Raw genomic sequence first — 20878 nt, forward strand, 5'->3', positions numbered from 1 at the left:
AACACCACTAATTAAAGAGGTTATTCTTCTTTTGGTGGTTACTTCTGGTAAATGTGCTGTGGGTTAGTTGACTGTACAGGTATGAATTTATCTCTGCAATCTGGAATGTCTTTTGTTCTATTCCAGATACTCTTCAATACAGAAATAAAAACAAAATTCTTCATGGTATATAATTTCACCCTAGTTAGAGTAGCAGATATAAAATGTTTCAGTTGACTTAATATGTAACAAATGCCAGTAGAGATGTGAAGCAAAATTCCTGGCATACATTGTTCTTAAGAATGTAACTTAGTATTTCTATTGTAAAGAATAGTATGGAGGTTTTTTGAAAAATTATAAAGGAATCTCTTCTAAGATCCAATATTTCCTCTCCTCTGTGTATAACCACATAAAATACATGCCTGCCTTTATAAAGTAAAAATTAAAAGAAATCACTTTGAAGGTAAAATAGTGACTATTTGAGTTTATATAGGAGAGTTGGAGAGAAGGAACCTATATTTGATTAGTTAACAATATATGTGATTGTTGAAATATCTTATAGTATTCCATTAATATGTATAATTAATAAATGTTAATAAAGCAAAAATGAAATAATAAAAAGAAAAGATTTGCCAAAGGTGCTCAAAATGAATCTAGTTAGTTTGATAAAGAAAAGTTAGACATCAAATTCTAGAAAAGTCAGAATTCTTATCAATAAATCTTATTTTTAATTAAATTAGTCTTTATTTTTGTCCTGTCTTAACTCAGTCTAATAAATCATCCTCTAACAAACTGTCCTCTTGTTCTTTGAGAATCAGTGTCACTTTGGATAACCAAGCCTATGGCACTATGCATTTTAGGGTATATAGTTAGATCTTACTACATTCTATCTGCCAGTACTTGGGTGTAGCTAGGAGCAGCCATGAAAAATACTTAATAATTATAGTGGACAAATGTGAATAAAGCTGCTTAGAAATCTTTTATTTTTGCTTTTGGAGACTTAAAGAAAAATCAGTGACATTTTCCTAGATATTACCATCAGTTATTTTAATTACTGAAGTCATTTATGGAGTACTTTCATTTGTTTCTGAAACTATCAATGTCTTATGATATCCAAAGTAAAGAATAAAAGATGTTAAATTAAAAGAGAACATACAAGTTTATAAAGATAGAGACATTAGGTTGAAAATGTAAGTGACATGCGCTATTATCTATTTAGTAATTGATGTCTCTGGGCAACATGTGGATGATTTGCCATTTGTAGCAATGAGACCAATTCAGTATGCATACATTTCATAATAAACGATGTTTATGGAGCAATGTTTTTACTTTCCACCTTGAAGAATGCCAGATAATGGAGAAAATATTTAGTGAACAATTTCAACCATAATTTAATCTTTTCACAGAAAGCACCATAAATACACAAAATATGGATGAGGAAAATGTTACTGAGGTGACAGAGTTCATCCTTTTAGGATTCACAGGAGACATGGTATTACAGCAGGTACTCTTTTTCATCTTCCTCACCATTTATGTCATCAGTCTGCTAGGGAATATCACCTTGATTTCTCTCATCTGTTCTGATTCCCGACTCCATACACCCATGTACTTCTTCATTGGAAACCTGTCATTCCTGGATCTCTGGTATTCTTCTGTCTATGCTCCCAAAATCCTGATTACATGCATCTCTGAAGACAAAAGCATCTCCTTTGCTGGATGTCTGGCTCAGTTTTTCTTCTCTGCTGGGCTGGCCTACAGTGAATGCTACCTACTGGCTGCCATGGCTTATGATCGCTATGTGGCCATTGCCAACCCCTTGCTTTACTCCCAGGCTATGTCCCCAAGGTTATGTGTCAGTCTTGTTGCAGCATCCTACCTTGGTGGCTTTGCAAACTCCACCATTATCACCAGTGAGACATTTACCCTGAGCTTCTGTCGAGACAATATCATTGATGACTTCTTCTGTGATCTGCCTCCTCTTGTGAAGTTGGCATGTGATGTGAAAGAGAGCTACCAGGCTGTGCTCTATTTCATATTGGCTTCTAACGTCATCACTCCCACCGTACTTATTTTGGCCTCCTACCTCTTCATCATTGCAGCCATCCTGAAGATCCGCTCCACCGAGGGTCGCCTCAAGGCCTTCTCCACATGTGGTTCCCACCTGACAGCTGTCACTTTGTACTATGGTTCAATTCTTTTCATTTACTCCAGGCCAAGTACAAGTTATGCCCTAGAGAGGGACAAAGTGGTGTCAGTGTTCTACACTGTAGTGATTCCAATGCTGAACCCTTTGATCTACAGTTTACGAAATAAGGATGTCAAGGAAGCCTTGCGGAAAATGTTAGACACAGTCAAGTTGTCATGAAGGCTGGCAAAGCAATTTAAAAATGTTGATCATCATGCAATTGTTCTTAGCTGGTATTATCAGAAATAAGTATACTAGGAATGTAAAGACAATCTCTTAGTGTGCATACAAAGGACTGTGTTCTCTGTATGTTAATTTGTATTTCTTGAGAGAGCAAGATAATATTAATTTGTTTGTAAAATTAAAACAATTCTCTTTCCCACCTAAAACCTTATAGTTTTCATTTTTTAATTTTTCATATTTTAAAAATTATTCTAATGTATGTATGTAATTGATGTAAATTGTCATCACATTCAACACTTTAATGGTACAAATACACTGTGTTTATTTATTTGTTTTATTTATTTATTTACTTATGTTGTGTGTGTGTGTGTGTGTGTGTTAGTGCCAGTAGCACAAAAATGCCAAGCTGTGCAGATGGAGGTCATTGTTACAAACTCTGTTTCCATCATTTTTGAAATAGGCTTTCTCTGTTGCTCACTGCTGTGTGAAACAGACTGTAAGTGTACAGGTATGCTCAGTCTCTTACTTTATCACAGGAACAGAAGTACACAGAACATGTGCTTAGGTTTATGTGAGATTTGAGAATTTAAATTCAGATCCTATTTACTTACTCAATTTTCTTTCTAATCTTATTTATTATTTAAACACCACACTAAGTGTTAGGTTTCATTATGGCATTTTCAATCAAAATTTGTTTTTTCTTGATTCTCTTTTCCCCTTTCTCCCTACTCCTCTGACGTGTCTTGTGCTCCCTGAAGATCCATGTTCACCCTCATCCATAGTGTGTTCTTTCCTTCCTCCATACATTTACTCTATTTGTCCTTCCCTTCAGACTTCAAAGCTTGTTCTCCTTCTTGTGTTAATGTGTATGTGTGTGTCGGCACAGGCATTTTCACTGACTGAAAGCTGGAATTCATATATGGGAGAACATGTAATACTTATTATTCTGAGGTTAGATTATTTCACTTCAAATAGTACTTTCCAGATGCATCCAACTTTCTGTAGATTCCATTTTTCCTCACAACTAAACAGAATTTTATTACATACATACATACATACATACATACGTACGTACATACATACATACATACACACACACACACACATACACACACATACACACCTCTACACATGGACTCACAACATCCTGGTTACAGACAGTGATATATCTGGTCTTCAAAACAATTTTAAATTCATTCGATTATTCCATTGAGATATTGTGTGATATAATTATACAGCAAAATCTTAATAAGACAGAATAAGTGAGTTACTTTTGACATCATTGCCTCTGCTATGTTGTGCCATTCACGGTAGTAGAAAAGTTACTTTCAATCTCCTGAACTCATATTTGGAACCAGATACATAGAGTCCATGGAGATTTCTTCCTTTTTTAACATTTAAATATATTTATTTATTTTCATCTATGTGTGTCTTGCATATGTTTATATATGCCACATATGTACAGGAGCCCATGAGGAATGGAATATAGCAACAAATTCACTAAACTTTGTAGAGGTCAGAAATGCTTATACATTTATGAGAAACTGCAAGTATGAGGCAGAAAAATTTGTGTAACATCTAGTGGATTATTTTTTCTTTTCTTCTTTTTATTAATTATTTTATTTATTAACATTTCAAATGTTGTTCCCTTCCTAGTTTCCCTGCCATGATGTCCCCATCTCATCTCCCCTCCCCTTTGCCTCTAAGGGGTTGCTCTCCCTCAGATCTCTAACATCTCCATTTTCTAAGGCATCCACAGGACCAAGCATCTCCCCTGCTACTGATGTCAGATAAGGCAGTACTCTACTACATATGTAGCAGGAGCTATAACCAGCCCATGTATACTCTATGGTTGGTAGCTTAGTCCCTGGGAACTCTGAGGGAGTTGTTGATACTGTTGTTCTTCTTATAGAGTTGAAATCTCCTTCAGTTCTTTCCGTCCTTCCCCTAACTCCTGCATTGTGGGTCCCTGGGTTCATATCAATGTCTGGCTGACTGTGAGTATTAGTCAGGTGCTGGTAGAGCCTCTCAGAGAAGAGTCATGCCAGGTTCCTGTCTGAAAACATAGCTTGGCATCACCAATAGTGTCAGGGTTTGGTGTCTGCAGATCCCAAGGTTGGGCAGTTTCTGGATGGCCTTTTATTCAGTTTCTGCTCCATTTTTTGTCCCTTCATTTCCTTTTGAGGGGAAAAATACAGGGTTAAATTTTTTTGAGATGGGTAGGTGGCCCCATCTCTCAACTGGGTGTCATGAATTTATACTGGAGGTGGTCCCTTCAGGTTCTATGTGCCTGCTGTTGGACATTTTAGCTGATGTCATCCCTGCTGGATCCTGGGAGCCTCTTGCATCCCAGGTACCTGGGACTTTCCAGTGGTGCACCTTGCAGTCTGCATGTAGAAGAATCGAGTAATACCTCCTAATACAAAACTCAAGTCCAAGTGGATCAAGCTCCTCCACATAAAACCACATACACTGAATCTAACAGGAGAGAAAGTGGGAAAAAGTCTCCAGTGAATTGCCACAAGGGAACATTTCCTGAACAGAACATCAATGGCTCAGGTTCTAAGATCAATAATTGACAAATGGGACCTCATAAAACCAAAAAGCTTCTGTAAGGCAAAGAAAACTGTCAGTAGGACAACACAGCAACCAACAGATTGGGAAAAGATCTTTACAAACACTACATCCAATAAAGGAATATTATCGAAAATAGACAAAAAAAATTCAAGAAGTTAGATTCCAGAGAACCAAATAACCCAATTAAAAATGGGGTACACCGCAAAACAGAGAATTCTCAACTGAGGAATCTCAAATGGATGAGAAGCATCTAAAGAAATGTTCAACATCTTTAGTTAATCAGGGAAATGCAAATCAAAACAACCCTGAGATTTCACATCATACTAATCAGAATGGCTAACATTAAAAAAAAAATCAGGTGACAACAGATGCTTCAAGAATGTGGAGAAAGAACACTTTCTATAATGTGGAATTGTAAACTGGTACAACCACTTTGGAAAAGAGTCTGGTGATTTCTCAGAGTATTGGAAATAGTTCTACCTGAAGACCGAGCTATACCACTCTTGTGTGCAAACCCTAAAGATATTCCACCATATCACAAGGACATGTGCTTTACTATGTCAATAGCAGACTTATTTATAATAGCCAGAAAGTGCAAACAACCCAGGTGTCCCTCAACAGAGGAATAGATACAAAAAATGTGATACACTTTGTGATACAATGGAATACTACTCAACTTTAAAAAACATGGACATTGTGAATTTTGCAGGCAAATGGATGGAACTAGAAAATATTTTTCTGAGTGAGGTAACTACTCAAAAGGACATACCTGGTATGTACTTGCTGATAAGTGAATATTAGCCTAAAAGCTCAGAATACCCAGTATGCAACTCACAGACCATAGGAAGGTTAACAAAAATAAGACTAAAGTATGGATGCTTCAATCCCACTTAGATGGGGGAACAAAATAATCACAGGGGGCTGAGGGAGGGAGGGACATGGGTTGGAGAAGGAAGGGGAAGGAGAAATGGGGAGGCAGGATTAGGATTAGGAGACAGGAGAGAAGTTCAGAGATCCAGGAGAATGAATAGAAATATGTGGCATGTAGCAGTGGGGATTGGGTAATGGGAGGGGGGTGTGGCACAGAAATTTCTTGGTCCAGTGAAAGTAACATGGAATACAGCTGCTGCAGAGATGATATTCTCTCTCTCTCTCTCTCTCTCTCTCTCTCTCTCTCTCTCTCTCTCATTTTATTGGTTTTTATAAATACTCTATTTGCAGGGTTTTTTTCTTTATTCACTTTGATACATTTTAATGAACCAATTTGTATGATGTAGCATGGGTGAGTTCTCACTTTTATATGCAGTTTATTTCCTTTAAATGATATTTTTAGCACTTTGTTGAGAAGTCTGTAAACAGTATATTTTTATTTTATTCCAACCCTCTGCAGTAACTCTTCTCAGATATAGTTTCCATATTCTCACCAAAATTCCTATTCTTTGCCTCTAAAGCAAATCCAGTTCAGTTTATACATACAATACTCTTGGGTGTGAGGCCATCTCTGGAGGGTGTTTAATCTATCATGGGTTAAACCATTAAAGAAAAGTGATCCTTTCCTAACAGCTCTCACCTTCTCACCTGGGGGTGGGATTTGGTGACCAATTCCTCCTACCATGATTGTTTGAGAACATCTCTCAGTACTCCTTATTGCCCATATTATTTACATGGGGAGTAGAAGCCTAGAGATTCTGACCTGTTTCAGAGACTTCTTGAAGCTGTTTTGAGCTGTTTGTTTTTTCAGCTAAAGGAAAACTTCCTATTGGGTGGAATATTTACATATTATTTTAGAAATTCTATAGCTTTACCTTTCTGTAATTGTTCAGCACCCTCTCCAAGATCTATGGTTTTAATCCCCTAGGAAAATCCCTCACACCAAGGCCTTGTTCAAACTGCTCTCCAGAATAGGACAGTGGCCTTCTGTTCTACACTGAGGTCGTCAAAGTGCTCTGATCTATAGCCTGAGAAACAACTGTGGCAAAGATGCTAGCATCAATGGGAGGAGAAGCCCTGGGTTCTGTGAAGGCTTGATTGTGAAAGACTGATGCCCCAGCATAGGGAAATGATAGGGTGGTAGGCTGGAAGTGGGTGGGTGGGTGAGCCCCCTTATGGAGGCAGGGGAGGGGGTATAATTAAGGAGGTTTGAAGGGGAAACTGGGAAAAAGAATAGCATTTGAAATGTAAATATACAAAACAACCAATTTAAAAAAAGACATTATTCCTCCATGACTAGAGATGCCAAAATTCTCTAGTCATGGAGGAAAATAATGTAATATTTCACAAATGACAATTGCAAACATGAACATTATATTTTGCTGACTAATTAACCCACTGATGAATGGGTGAGAGAAAGACAAACCTGATTTGTATTTTCTAAATATGTTTGTCCTCAACCTGATGACTACCTGAAGAGCTGTGTTTTCATTCCTGTAACAAACAAAAATTTTCTAGTATTTCTTATATCATATTAGGAAATCCCCTCCCCTCCCCTTCCTTATGGGTTTCCCCCCAACCCAGCCCCCCATGTATGCCTCTCCCCAACAGTCAAAATCTTAGCAGGACCAATGGTGCTCTTACAAATTCATTTGCAAACAGGTCATAGTCAGGGTCAGTCATGTAAGTCTTTTAGTGGCTTAGTCCAGCTCTGGTTGGTTGCATTTGCTGATATGGGCTCCTTGAAGATTCCTTCAACAGTTCTCAGTTCAGTGGTTTCCTGCTGGCATACGCCTCTGTATTTGCTGTATTCTGGCTGTGTCTCTAGCGATCTGCATTATTTTGATTTAGTTTCATTTGTTCTAGGCAATTCAAGCATTTGGGCTAATAGCCACCATCTACCATGTATGTCTTTCTGAAGTCAGGATGATAGTTTTTCAACCATTTGCCCGAATTTGTATACAAACAGAATTTCTTAATTTATATTTGTTTTTTTTTTGAAATCTCTAAAAATAATGTTAATTGATTTCTGCCAACAGATTGAATTGCAACAAAGAACAAACCATTCCATATCAGCAAATGTTCTCTATTCTGTCTTATATTGTGAATTTTATCCCATGACTAGTTTGTCTGTATATTTCATTCAGTGACTTGCTTTACCCCCCCTTGAGTTTATTCATCATTTTTATTGCCATTTTTGAAATTCTTCATTTGATATTTCAACTTCTTCAGTACATTTTAATTTTACAATTAAAGTCAGTTGACACTGAAAAATAAAAGACATTATAGCCATAAGCACAAAGGTTATCACTCTTGCTAGGGCTTTTATTATATTTTCTAAATCATTCAGTCATAGACATGCTTGTATATTTATTTCACTTAAATTCAACAAGCAATCTTCTGAACAATGAAATATTGAACAAATGACTTTTATTTATCATTATTCCCCTGTTGTGTGATATAAACCATTTAATGTACCTGTTTGAGCACTTGAGTGTTTGTTGCTCTTGTATTTTGTATCTTAAAAAATCATTTTGTTGACCATTTATTAATTGTATGTGGGGCAAATAACATCATTTCAATGATTAAGTTTGATTTAAAAAATTCTAAGCCATACTACTGGCTGAAGAAGATTTAGAATGGTGAGAATCAGATTTGTGAACAAGATTTTATAATTACATTTTAGTAGGTATTACTTATAATTACTTGATAAATCACCAATGGAGTATGTACAAACAATCTTATAAACCATACTATTTTTACATACTTATAATACTGGTCAAAGTATTTGAGAGTTTCTCTAAAGTTTTGGAGAAACATGAATTATTTTGGTTGTATATTACTCTAACCAGTGTGTTATCTTAAAGGGAAGGCTAGTACTTCACAGAAGCCTCCCCACAGATCAGACATTAACATCACACTCATCAGCAGAAAATAATGTCTTCAGGCAAAATGAAACAAATAACTCAACAACAGCAAAGTTTGCAGGGAGAGTCTATTGTTTCTTCTTTTTGTATCTATCCTGATCCACCTGGATAGTGCCTTTTCTCTGTATTCTTTGCCATAAGCCAATGTCTTTACCATTATCAATCTCTGCAAAAATTGTTTATGGTGCTGCCAGATATCTCATTGTTAAACCTGTAAAAACTATGTTTAGCTCTGAGCCTATTCCTTATAATCTCATAAGCTCAATACTTCAACTCTAGCGGTCGAAACCAGAGAGAATACTTCTACACTGGTGTGTTTTTCAAGGACTTGCTGAGGCCTCTTTTGTATTTAACTTACTTTATTGGGTCAATAAATATGTTACTAAGTGGTATTTGGGGGAAAGAGATCACTGTAGGTGTTATCTTAGACTTGTGTGGGAAACTTCCTTGGGACAATTTCTCTGAAGTACACTTAGACTTCTTCTAAATATACATTCAGATCAATGAAATAACACTATAAACTCAAAACTAGTGCATTAAGGAAGGAAAGTTTAACTAAGAAAGAAATAATATTAGTGCATTGCTGATTTAGGACTAAGTATATTCAATATCATTTGCATAAATGGAAATGAGTGTTTGCACATAAGAGGTTTCTTAATCAGAGATCAAACTTTCATATTGTTTGGAAATTTCATACGTTCACTCACTGCATTTTAAAATCAAACCTACCTCTGCTTTCTCCTCTTTCATTTCTCCCAACATACCACTACCATGCCACTTTTCCTACTCATGACCTCCCTATTTTTGTTTGAACGTTGCTGAATCTTATTACTGCTTGTATGCGTTTGAGTGTAGGACATTCTCCTGAAGTGTAATAGCTTTTTAGTGGCTGTATCCTTGAAGATAATTTCTGTCTCCTCCAGAAGTTAACATTGTCAATAGCTTCTCAGCTCTCAGTGAGGCTTCATGATTAGATTCTCTGTCTATGCTGGAATTTTGGCTGAATATATTTTAAACTTATTAAAATAAAAAAAAAAAACAAGTAGCTATAGACACCATACCGGGTATATTAGGTTCTAATTTCTTATTCTCCCCTTTTTGATGATGTTTGTTGACTCATAGAGAATTGTTGTCTCCTCTCTTTCTTTAAAATAAAATTTGACATTCCATATTCATATGGATTGTTATTTAAGAACCCTTGATAATATTTGGACAGAAGAAATTAAGGTATATTCCCCATCTGTTACAATTCCATATGCTGTTTTCTCTATATCTCCATAATAGGCATTATACATGGATAGTAAGAGGGAGAATAAAGTAAACCAGTCTTTTGAGGAAGTAGTATATATTTCTCTATTTCACACCCTATTCAAACACCCAATCAAGACAGTTTTTTTTTCTTTTCTTTTTCTTTTTTTTTTCAGAGCTGGGAACCGAACTCAGGGCCTTGCGCTTGCTAGGCAAGCACTCTACCACTGAGCTAAATCCCCAACCCCAGACAGTTTTAATATTAACAGGAGGCTGTAAGCAATACTATAGAGTATAGTTCAATCATTAGACAACAGTAAACGCAAAGTGAATATGAAAAAAGTTTATTACATACTTACCTGAAGATATTACAGTGTAACTCATTATTTATTACACTAAAATTATACTTTTAAATAAAAACTCATGTAGCCTAATCAAAATATTTTGGTGGACTTTCAAAAGATGGAAATTTTAGTTTTGATGCTCAGTTTCTCAACCTTGCCCTCAAATAGTTTGCTATCATTTAGTCCTGGCTTACTAAGTGTGTGTCAACTTAGACTTCAGCATGAGCTAACTTAAAGAGTTTCCTCAGCGCTTCCTTCACATCTTTATTCCTCAGACTGTAGATCATGGGGTTCAACATGGGGAATAATACAGTATAAAAGGTAGACACCAATTTGTCCCTTTCTAAGGAGTAGCTGGAACTGGGGCGAGAGTAGATGTAGAGAATGGAGCCATAGTATAAGGTCACAGAGATGAGGTGTGAAGAACAGGTAGAGAAGGCTTTGAGGCGGCCCTGGGTGGATCGGATCCTCAGGATGGCAGCAATGATGAAGAGATAGGAGGTCAAGATGAGCAGAGTGGGAGAAATGACATTAGAGGCTAAGAGGAAGTACAGCACAGACTGGTAACTCTCCCTAACATCACATGCCAACTTGATCAGAGGTGGAACATCACAGAAAAAATCATCAATGACATTGTCACCACAAAAGTCCAATGTGAATGTGTTGCTAGTTAATATTATTGCATTGACAAATCCTCCTGTATAGGAATATACAACCAAACAGATGCACAATCTTCTTGACATAGCTTGAGCATAAAGCAGGGGATTAGAGATAGCAGTGTAGCGATCATAAGCCATCGCAGCCAGTAGGTAACATTCACTATAGGCCAATCCAGCAGAGAAGAAGAATTGAGCCAGACATCCAGCAAATGAGATACTTTTGTCTTCAGAGATGCAGGTCACTAGGATCTTTGGAGTATAGACAGAGGAATACCAGAGATCCAGAAAAGACAGATTTCCAATGAAGAAATACATGGGTGTGTGGAGTCTGGAGTCATTGCAGATCAATATGATGAGGGTGGTGTTTCCTATCAATGTCATGGAATATACTCCAAGGAACAGGACAAACAGTATCTTCTCCATTACAGGGTCTGTTGAGAAGCCCAGCAAGATGAAGCCAGTCACTGTGTGGTTGCCCCTCTCCATGCCTCAAAAAGCTTGTACCTAGGAGTACAGAAGAGATTAGTTGTCTCTATTAGTATGACATGTCATATGACATGTCAATATTGTTTCTGATAAGCTTCTGTACATAATGAGCACTAGTACCAGTGTGAACACTGTAGTTCTTTTGTAGTTGATTGAAATCTTGAAGTCTAAACATATATTCAATGACTGTAATAAGAATGCAGCTTCATGGGGTGGCCTCTTCTGAAACTCCAATAGCAGAAAAATAGAAGCACTATGTTTGGAATAAATTTGGCTTTTGCATAGGCTACCTAATAGTTAAAGTATATCTGTATTTAATTTGTGAGTTGTAGAGTATAAAGCATAAAATAATATTAACATGGAGAGGGAGGAGGAAGAAGACAGTGGTTGCAAGATTTAACTGAAAGGAGACAAGTACTTGGCAAGCCTCTAAATTGAAAAAAGTACAATGTTTCTTCAAATTTCAGCTGAAATATATGTATAGGGAACTGATAAGACATATTTTCTGTGCAAATGAGAAATCTCAGCAAACTTGTTGGTGTTGGTGACCTCTCTAGACATGTCAATGTCATTTATGCCTGTGCCATATAAACATGCCAAAAAGAAAATCATGCATAACCAAGGTGACGGAAAGATGATTCAGCGGTTAGAAATACTTGCTGATCTTTCAGATGACAAAGGTTAGATTCTCAGTCACTCACATGGTAGGTGACAACCATCTGTAACTTCAGTTGTGGAGATTCCATACCCTCTTCTGGCTTCTGATAGTATATAGTATGTAGTTAATGGATTTCCATGCAGGCAGAACACCAATATAAATAAAATTGCAATAACAACCAGCATGAGATAATAACCATGTATGGTTATCTAACTCTAGTTCACTGAAGACAAACCTAACATGGTGGTAACCAACAGCTCTCTAATTGATATGTTCAACAGGATAGAAATCATGCCTGAAACTGGAGACCCAACCAACTACTAAATGCTAGTGTAGTCGTGGATCTTTGGAGGAAAATTTACAACTATTACTTTACTAATCTAGCACAAACCTTAGTAACAATCTAAACATTTGTCTTCATAGAGATAAGTGTATTCTTCACCTCTCAACAAGGAAACTTCTATTTGCAGCAGAAGGAGAGCATGATAGAAAATAACCCTACAAGATGCAGATTTGTGGAGGCTAGTCCAAATGGATCCATCTGAAAATTATTCACACACCTAAGGTTTAGGGAACATTGTGGAAGAGGAAAAGAAAAATTGCAAGAGCCAGAGGATTATGGAGTTTGGTGAGATTGTTTCCTAGGGATATCAGAAGATACTTCCATAAAGTCTCAGAATCATGACTGCCTAAACATGAACTGAACAATGACAAAAGAAATACACATGGCAACCTGAGGCCTCAACCCTACAAAAACAATGAGAGACAATTAAGATATGCTGAGAATGGAAAAGACAGTCTTGCTTAGGGAAGAGTACATCAATTGTCTGTTGAATAGCAAATGCTCAGCCCTGAAAACATATATACAAGTAGCATTATACAGTCCGAGCAATTTATACTTAGGAATACATGTATGTACATATGTGCTTGTAATGACATTAATAAGAAAAAGACTATAAATTTGAATACAATACTGTAAATGTGTAAAATGAATGTTTAAATGTCCTTCATAATATAACTTTCAAAAACATGAACTGTGAACAGTGCTATGTTTTAATTGTGATGCTAAGAATTTCTAGAGTTATGAGCTCAGATGGCTTACTTACAAAGCCTTAACCTGATTTTCCTCTGTAATGTTGATGATATAATTTTCTTCCTATAGTTATGGAAATATCCGGGGATCCATCCCATATACTGTCACTAAACCCAGACAATATTTCTGATGCCATGAAGTACATGCTGAGAGGAGCTTGATACAGCTTTCTACAGCTTTCTCCTGAGAGGCTCTGCCAGAGCATGACAAATACAGAAGCAGGTGCTCGAAGCCAACAATTGAACTGAGAATGGAAGAGTTAGGGAAAGGACAAAAGGAGCTGAAAGGGTTTTCAACCCCATAGGAAAAACAACAACACTATTAACCAACCAGACCCCACAGAGCTCCCAGGGACTAAACCACCAAACAAAGAGTACATATGGAGGGACCCATGGCTCCAGCCACATATGTAGCAGAGGATGGCCTTATTGGGCATCAATGAGAGGAAAGGTCCTTTGCCCTGTGAAAGCTCATGCCAGGGTGCAGAGATGGGAGGGAGTGGGTGGGTAGGTAGGGAAACACTCTCATAGAGGCAGGAGGAGGGGGAAGAGATAGGAGGACTCCAGAGGGGAAATAGGGAAAGGGAATAACATTTCAAATGTAAGTAAAGAAATATTCAATTAAAAAAAGAAAAAAAGGAAATATTGCAGATAAAGCCATTAGTATATTGTCATTCAAAATACATGTCCTTTGATAACTGTTACACAGTTGGAATATGGTGGCATTTACTGCCTTTCTATTTAAAATATTGTAGTTGGCTAGAGTTTTACTTGCTATCTTCCTTCTGACCTCGTGAACTACTTCTATTCTACATTGACTTTTATTTCTTCCTGTCATTCCTTCTTCTGAACTGTCATTTTCACAGTGACCTAATCAGAGGGATGCACCTCAAAATTGATCCTTTATTCTTCCATCTCAGTTGCTCTTGAGATATTCAGAGGGTGTCTCTTTGGTTATGGCTCCTCGACTACTTGTTTGTACAGTTATCTTTTCCTAAAAATTTTCTGTAATGTTCATTGATGTTTTTATTTTTGTCTCTAATGGCGTAAAATTCTACTTCTGTAGTCAACTATTAGCAGTTTCAAAAATGGAAATGAAAGGTTGAAGATATCTAAAAGAGATTCTTTCTCTAGCACATACCACATAACTTTATCAAAAGGCTATAGTGATAATTTTACAAACAAATACAAATCTTAAAAAAAAGAATAGGAATTTACAAGACTTACCTTGTTTTCACTAACAACATCTTATATGAATTTAACTCTGACTATTCTTTACCCTAAATCTTTTATGCCAGCTCTTGGATTCCCAGAGTTATAGATTGCTGAAAACCCTTAGGATTTCACAGCCTACAGGGAAGGACCCATAGGACAATTAAAACTCTATGTTAATAAATTGGATATTTTAAAATATGATGGAGAAAAAGTTATTGTTGACTATGTTGTCATGGTGATAAATGAATCAATCATAATTATTTCTCTCTTATCTATCTTACTAGATAATTTAATAAAACAGGTACATATATGCTTTGCCTATTCATGTATATAAATTTACATATTTTCCCCAGGTTGATGTTTCAGTTTTGTACCTCCAAGTATACTTTACAGTTTTTCAATATTTTTGTCTCATTATGTGAACTGTATTAATTAGATCATTGGGATCTTTTACTGACTGTGTACCTAATGACTTTATCCAGGCATGTCAATGTCCAGGTGCAAAGTGAAGGGTGGACTCCTTGCTTGAACACAGGGCATAGCTGGCTGTTGTCCTGGACTTTGATAATGGCTCTGACAGCTCAGCCTCTTACAAGGCTCTTTCTTCCATACCCATAACACTTTTTTCTTTGTACTTTTAAAGATGGAGGTCATAGGAACTATCAGTAGATAAGTCTCATAATTATGACAGAATTCTTTTAAGAACTCACTACAAGATAGAAATTGCTAATTTTCTTTTGAAGATTTTTATTTGTATTATAGTTTTTATTTTTGAAAATTTCATAACAACATATGATTATATTCATCCTCCAATTTCGTTCCTACACCTATTCCAACATGCCCCTCAACATATGCTGGTCTCAACCTTTTGTCTTTTTTTTTTTTTTTTAGAACCCACTAATTTAATTAATGCTGTGAATGGGTGTGTGATCCTGACCTTAACACAAGGAATTTGTCAGTGGGAATACCCTCAGAAAGAATGCCTTTTCTCCCTCCAGCTAATAGCTTCTTATAAAGAGTAGGGACCTGAAAAGCAACTTATCTATCTAAGCTGAAAGGTTGACATAATCTTGAAGAGATCTTATGCTAAGAACTACAACTACTGAGAGCTCAAGAGTATATCTCTCTTATACACAGAGGCCCCCATTTGCCTTATCCATCTACATCCTATACCTCTTACCTTCCTTCTGCTTCCTCTTTTACAACATTCTTGAGCCTTTGCAGGGTAGTTGGTTGTGAAAACGATGTCCCACTTCCATCTGAGGATGCAGAATCCATTGAAGTTCTAAGAATAAAAGACAATGTCTCTGTAACAGCTTTTTACAAAAACTTATATAAATGAATTTATTTATTTGGTCTTATAGTACTGTTTGGTCTATAAGTGATAACATTCCTATAGTATCCTTGGCATTCTATAGTAACTGCAAAGTCCTCTTGATGAGAGAATAAGACTATGCTTATTGTTAGGGAACATGCTAATTTAGTAAAGTAGTGAACATAGATTCTTCTCTAGTAACCGTGAATTCATTAGCATTTATTAGCTAAGTTTCCAGAACAGGCATGTTTTATCATGTGTTAAGCAAGTCTTATATCCAGTTAGAGAGTTGTTGGTTACTGCCAAGGTATGAATGCAACTCCTGTACTCTCAGAGTTATCATACTATGCTGATTAAAATATAGAATTATGGACCCAGTTCCATTGGTTATATTTATAAAACACTTCCACACCTAAGGCTTGAGGAACATTGTAGAAGAGGGGGTGAATGATTCCAAGAGCCAGAGACATATTATGTAGATTATTGTGAGACTGTATCTTTTACAAACATCAGGCACCTCCTGACACATAATAGTCAAAACACCAAATGCACAAAATAAAGAAAGAATATTAAAAGCAGTAAGGGAAAAAGGTCAAATAACATATAATGCAGACCTATCAGAATCACACCAGACTTTTCGCCAGAGACTATGAAAGCCAGAAGATCCTGGACAGATGTCATACAGACCCTAAGAGAACACAAATGCCAGCCCAGGTTACTGTATCCTGCAAAACTCTCAATTAACATAGATGGAGAACCAAGATATTACATGACAAAACTAAATTTATACAATAACTTTCTAGAAATCCAGCCCTACAAAGGATAATAAATGGAAAACTCAAACACAAGGAGGAAAACTACATCCTACAAAAAGGAAGAAAGTAATCTCCTTGCAATGAAATCAAAAGAAGGGAGACACACAAACATAATTTCACCTCTAACAACAAAAATAACAAGAAACAACAACCACTATTCCTTAATATCTCTTAATATCAATGGACTCAATTTTCCAATAAAACAACGCAGAGTAACAGACTGGATATGTAAAGAGGACCCAGCATTTTTCTGCATACAGGAAATATACCTTAGTGAGAAAGATAGACTCTAACTCACCGTAAAAGGCTAGAAAACAATTTTCTAAGCAAAATGGTCCAAAAAGAAAAAGAAAACAAAAAAGAAAAGCAAAAAGAAACAAGTTGGAGTAGCCATTCTAATAGCGAATAAGATCAACTTTCAAACAAAAGTTATCAAAAAAGATGAGGAAGGACACTTCATATTCATCAAAGGGAAAATATACCAAGATGAAGTCTCAATCACGAATATCTATTCTCCAATTGCAAAGGCACCTACATTAATAAAAGAAACCTTACTAAACTCAAAGCACACATTGTACCTCACACAATAATAGTGGGAGACTTGAACACCCCGCTCTCATCAATGGATAGATAATGGAAACATAAACTAAACAGAGACATAGAGAAACGAACACAAGTTATGAACCAAATGGATTTAACAGATATCTATACAACATTTCATCCGAAAACAAAAAAATATACTTTCTTCTCAGCACCTCATGGTACCTTCTACAATATTGACCATATAATCAGTCCCAAAACAGGCCTCAACAGACACAAGAAATTTGAAATAATCCCCTCCATCCTATCAGATAATCACGGACTAAGGCTGGTCTTCAATAAAAACAAAACTGACAGAAATGCCCACATATACATGGAAGTTGATTAATGTTCTACTCAATGATAACATGGTCAAGGAAAAAATAAAGAAGGAAATTAAAGACTTTTTAGAATTTAATGAAAACAAAGTCACAAGATACCCAAACTTATGGCATACAATGAAGGCAGTGCTAAGAGGAAAACTCATAGCTCTAAGTGCCTCAGAAAAAAAAAAAACAGATCACCCCCAAAACTAGAGAGAGCATACATGAGCATACATTAGCAGCTTGACAGCATACCTAAAAGCTCTAGAACAAAAGGAAGCAAATACACCCAGAGGAGTAGAAGGCAACCAAACTCAGGACTGAAATAACCAAGTAGAAACTGTATGGTATTGGAAAAGAGACAGGCATGTATATCAATGAAATAAAGTTGAAGACCCAGACATGAAACCATACAGCTATGGTCACTTGATCTTTGACAAACGAACTAAAACCATCCATTGGAAAAAAGACAGCATTTTCAACAAATGGTTCTGGTTCAACTGGAGGTCAGCATGTAGAAGAATGCAAATTGATGTATACTTATCGCATTGTACAAAGCTTAAGTCCAAGTGGATCAAGGTACTCCACATAAATCCAGATACATTCAAACTAATAGAAGAGAAAGTGTGGAAGAACATTGAACACATGGGCAGCCACCAAACCCAGACAATATTGTGGATGCCAAGAAGTGCATGCTTATGGAGCCTGGTATAGCTGTCACCTGAAAGGCTTTACCAGAGCTTAACAAAGACTGAGGCAGATGCTTGTAGCCAAACATTGAACTGAGAAAGGGGGGTCTCCAATAGAGTTAGAGAAAGGACTGAAGGAGCTGAAGGGGTTTGCAACACCACAAGAACAACAATATTAACCAACCAGACAGACTTCCCCAGGACTAAACCTCTATCCTGAGGGAACAAAGGATGGACCTGTGGCTCCATCTGCATATGTAGCAGAGTATGGCCTTGTAGGGCATCAATGGGAGGAGTGACCTTTGGTTCAGTCAAGGCTTGATGCCCCATTGTAAGGGAATGTCAGGGCATGGAGATAGGAAGGAGTGAGTGGGTAGGTGATGGAGCACGTTCATAGAAGCAGGGTGGAGGATGGGATACCAGGGTTCTGGAGGGGAAACCTGAAAAGTGAATATTTAAAATGTAAATAAAAAATCCAATAAAAGAAAAAATCCAATAAAAAGAAATAAATTGTATAGAAAAAAAGATGGAAATTGTAGTCAAGATGGGTTAATGTAAAAAAAAAACATAAGAGGGATTGATTGATGTTTATAGAAGGAGTAATATGTGTGTGGGTGGGTGTTTTCACAATGGAAAAAAGAAAACTAGAGAAGTTTTTCAAATTGTGAAGGTTTGGGTAAGATATCTAAGAACGTGGCCATTTGGTTGTTCTGATTAAAATGATAATTCTTTTTCTGAGATAGGCTGATGGAGAGAATGAGCAAGAAAACAGAGTGAGACAACACCTAACAGTGAGCACTCTCACTGCTAAATCCTTTGGAACATAGGATTAGAAAAAAAAGGCCATTGATTCGGAGGAGTTCGCACATCTATATCCTGTTGTAGGTATTCCTAAGGACATGCATTTATAAATAATCAAATATCTACAAGTGTAAATGAGGGTACCCACAGAAATATATGCATTTATTTGAATTCACTAAAACAATACAGAATGTGTAGAGATTACAATTTAGTACAATGGGAAGATACCCCATAGACTATCTTTCTTTATCTCATTAAATAAAATTAAACCAACATCTTCAACACACTTGATTAATTGTCCTGCTTGTAATTTCCCTAAGCTGCAAAACCATGAGGAATTCCATGAATAAAAAACCTCTGGGATCGAATAGCTGTTATAAAGATCTGGAAGCAGCTGACTTGAATGCTAGAATGAAGTGTCTGCTGAAAATTTGGTAAGTTGTATTCTACAGGTATAAGTGACAGGTGTAGTTTGTTTTCTTCCCATAGCCACTCAAGAGATACCTGCTTTATGTTACAGGTGGGAATTTATGAAACCACATTTTTCCTACCTATACATTATTGTTTAGCAATGTGTGAAACTTCTGAGAGCAAAATCAAGAGTTTACCTTCTCTTCTATTTCTTAAGGGAAGAGAGAAAAACCTGAGCTAAATAATTCACTCCTAAGTAAAAGAGTGTCCATTGAGTAGAACTTCACAAAGCTTTGAGCTGTTGTGAATACCTTACGAGCCCTCTGCGTGATAGACAGAAAGGGGTGAGAATGAGACAATGAGAAGTCTCAAGTATTTCAGTTCATATTTTCCAACAATGTGAGATGGTTAGGTACTTTGTGAAGGAATGTCTGACAGCAGATTGCTATGGCTGCAAGGTTTCGAAGCTTTCTAGCTCAGGTTGTCTAGAAGAACATCTCTAAGAAAAGAAACATTAACCTTTAACACAAAGTTACTGAGAAGCTTCACTCATCTCTACTATTGAATAATGAACACTATAAATCTCTCTCTCTCTCCCTCTCCCCTCTCTCTTTCTCTCTCTCTCTCTCTCTCTCTCTCTCTCTCTCTCTCTCTCTCTCTCTCTCTCTCTCTGTGTTGTGGTTCTAAATTTTTCTGTGGTGGAAATCTAATTAACTCAGGAATCAAAGAAATTTGAACCAAAAAACTTCCTCATTGTTTTGAAATAAGAAAGGTTAAACTAATGGGCTCAAGAAAGCATGAATGGTGCATGTTTATGAATAATTTTCATGAAAGAAAGTTTGGAGAAACAGAGGAAAAAGTGAAATAAAAGGGACAGTTATATAGTTTTTCATTCATTTTTGTAACACTAAATACTCTATATTCTTTAATTATGTTCCATGATGCTCAATAATATCAAATTCTTCCATGTAATTACTATTATTATTAGTCATTAGGATACTTGATATTCTTAAAAATGTTTCTGTTTATTTTAACTACCAACCAACCTATAACTTCTGCTATATCACATAGGGAATGTGCATTACAGGAAGACAGTTGAGTATCTAAAGAATTACTTCAAAAGTTTACCAGTATACCCACATTTTTCTGATTCTAAACTCCACACTATGGTCTATTTTGCCTCTCAGAATTATTATATAAACATCAACAAAACACCTTTGTGTGAACATGCATTGGTTTATTTAACATTTATATCACTCTGACATACTTTGCTGTTGTTCTCATATCAGTGGTCAATACTGCACTTTTTTCACAGTATCACATTGAGATAACAAAGATTGGAGAGCTTTGACTTTATCAGATACCAGAGAGTACTCATATTCTCCAAATTGGAAGAACACTGATTTATTGAATATTTTCCATGTTTTGACCCCAAGAGTAAATAGTACACTGTAAATTTTAC

At 36.3% G+C, this 20878-nt stretch overlaps 2 protein-coding genes across 2 annotated transcripts; one reads left to right on the forward strand and one right to left on the reverse strand.

Moving 5' to 3' along the window:
- The first annotated feature begins 1408 nt into the window (after positions 1–1408).
- Positions 1409–2344, forward strand: LOC116900250 (olfactory receptor 1013-like). The gene has a single exon (XM_032902002.1). It carries the CDS (start codon positions 1409–1411, stop codon positions 2342–2344), a length of 936 nt encoding a protein of 311 aa, XP_032757893.1.
- Positions 2345–10582: 8238 nt separating this feature from the next.
- On the reverse strand, positions 10583–11518 carry LOC116900251 (olfactory receptor 1013-like). The gene has a single exon (XM_032902003.1). The coding sequence runs from the start codon at positions 11516–11518 to the stop codon at positions 10583–10585; it is 936 nt and encodes a 311-aa protein (XP_032757894.1).
- Between the last annotated feature and the right edge of the window lie 9360 nt (positions 11519–20878).

The sequence above is a fragment of the Rattus rattus genome, chromosome 5 (genome assembly GCF_011064425.1).
Source record: "Rattus rattus isolate New Zealand chromosome 5, Rrattus_CSIRO_v1, whole genome shotgun sequence".
Lineage (NCBI taxonomy): Eukaryota > Metazoa > Chordata > Mammalia > Rodentia > Muridae > Rattus > Rattus rattus.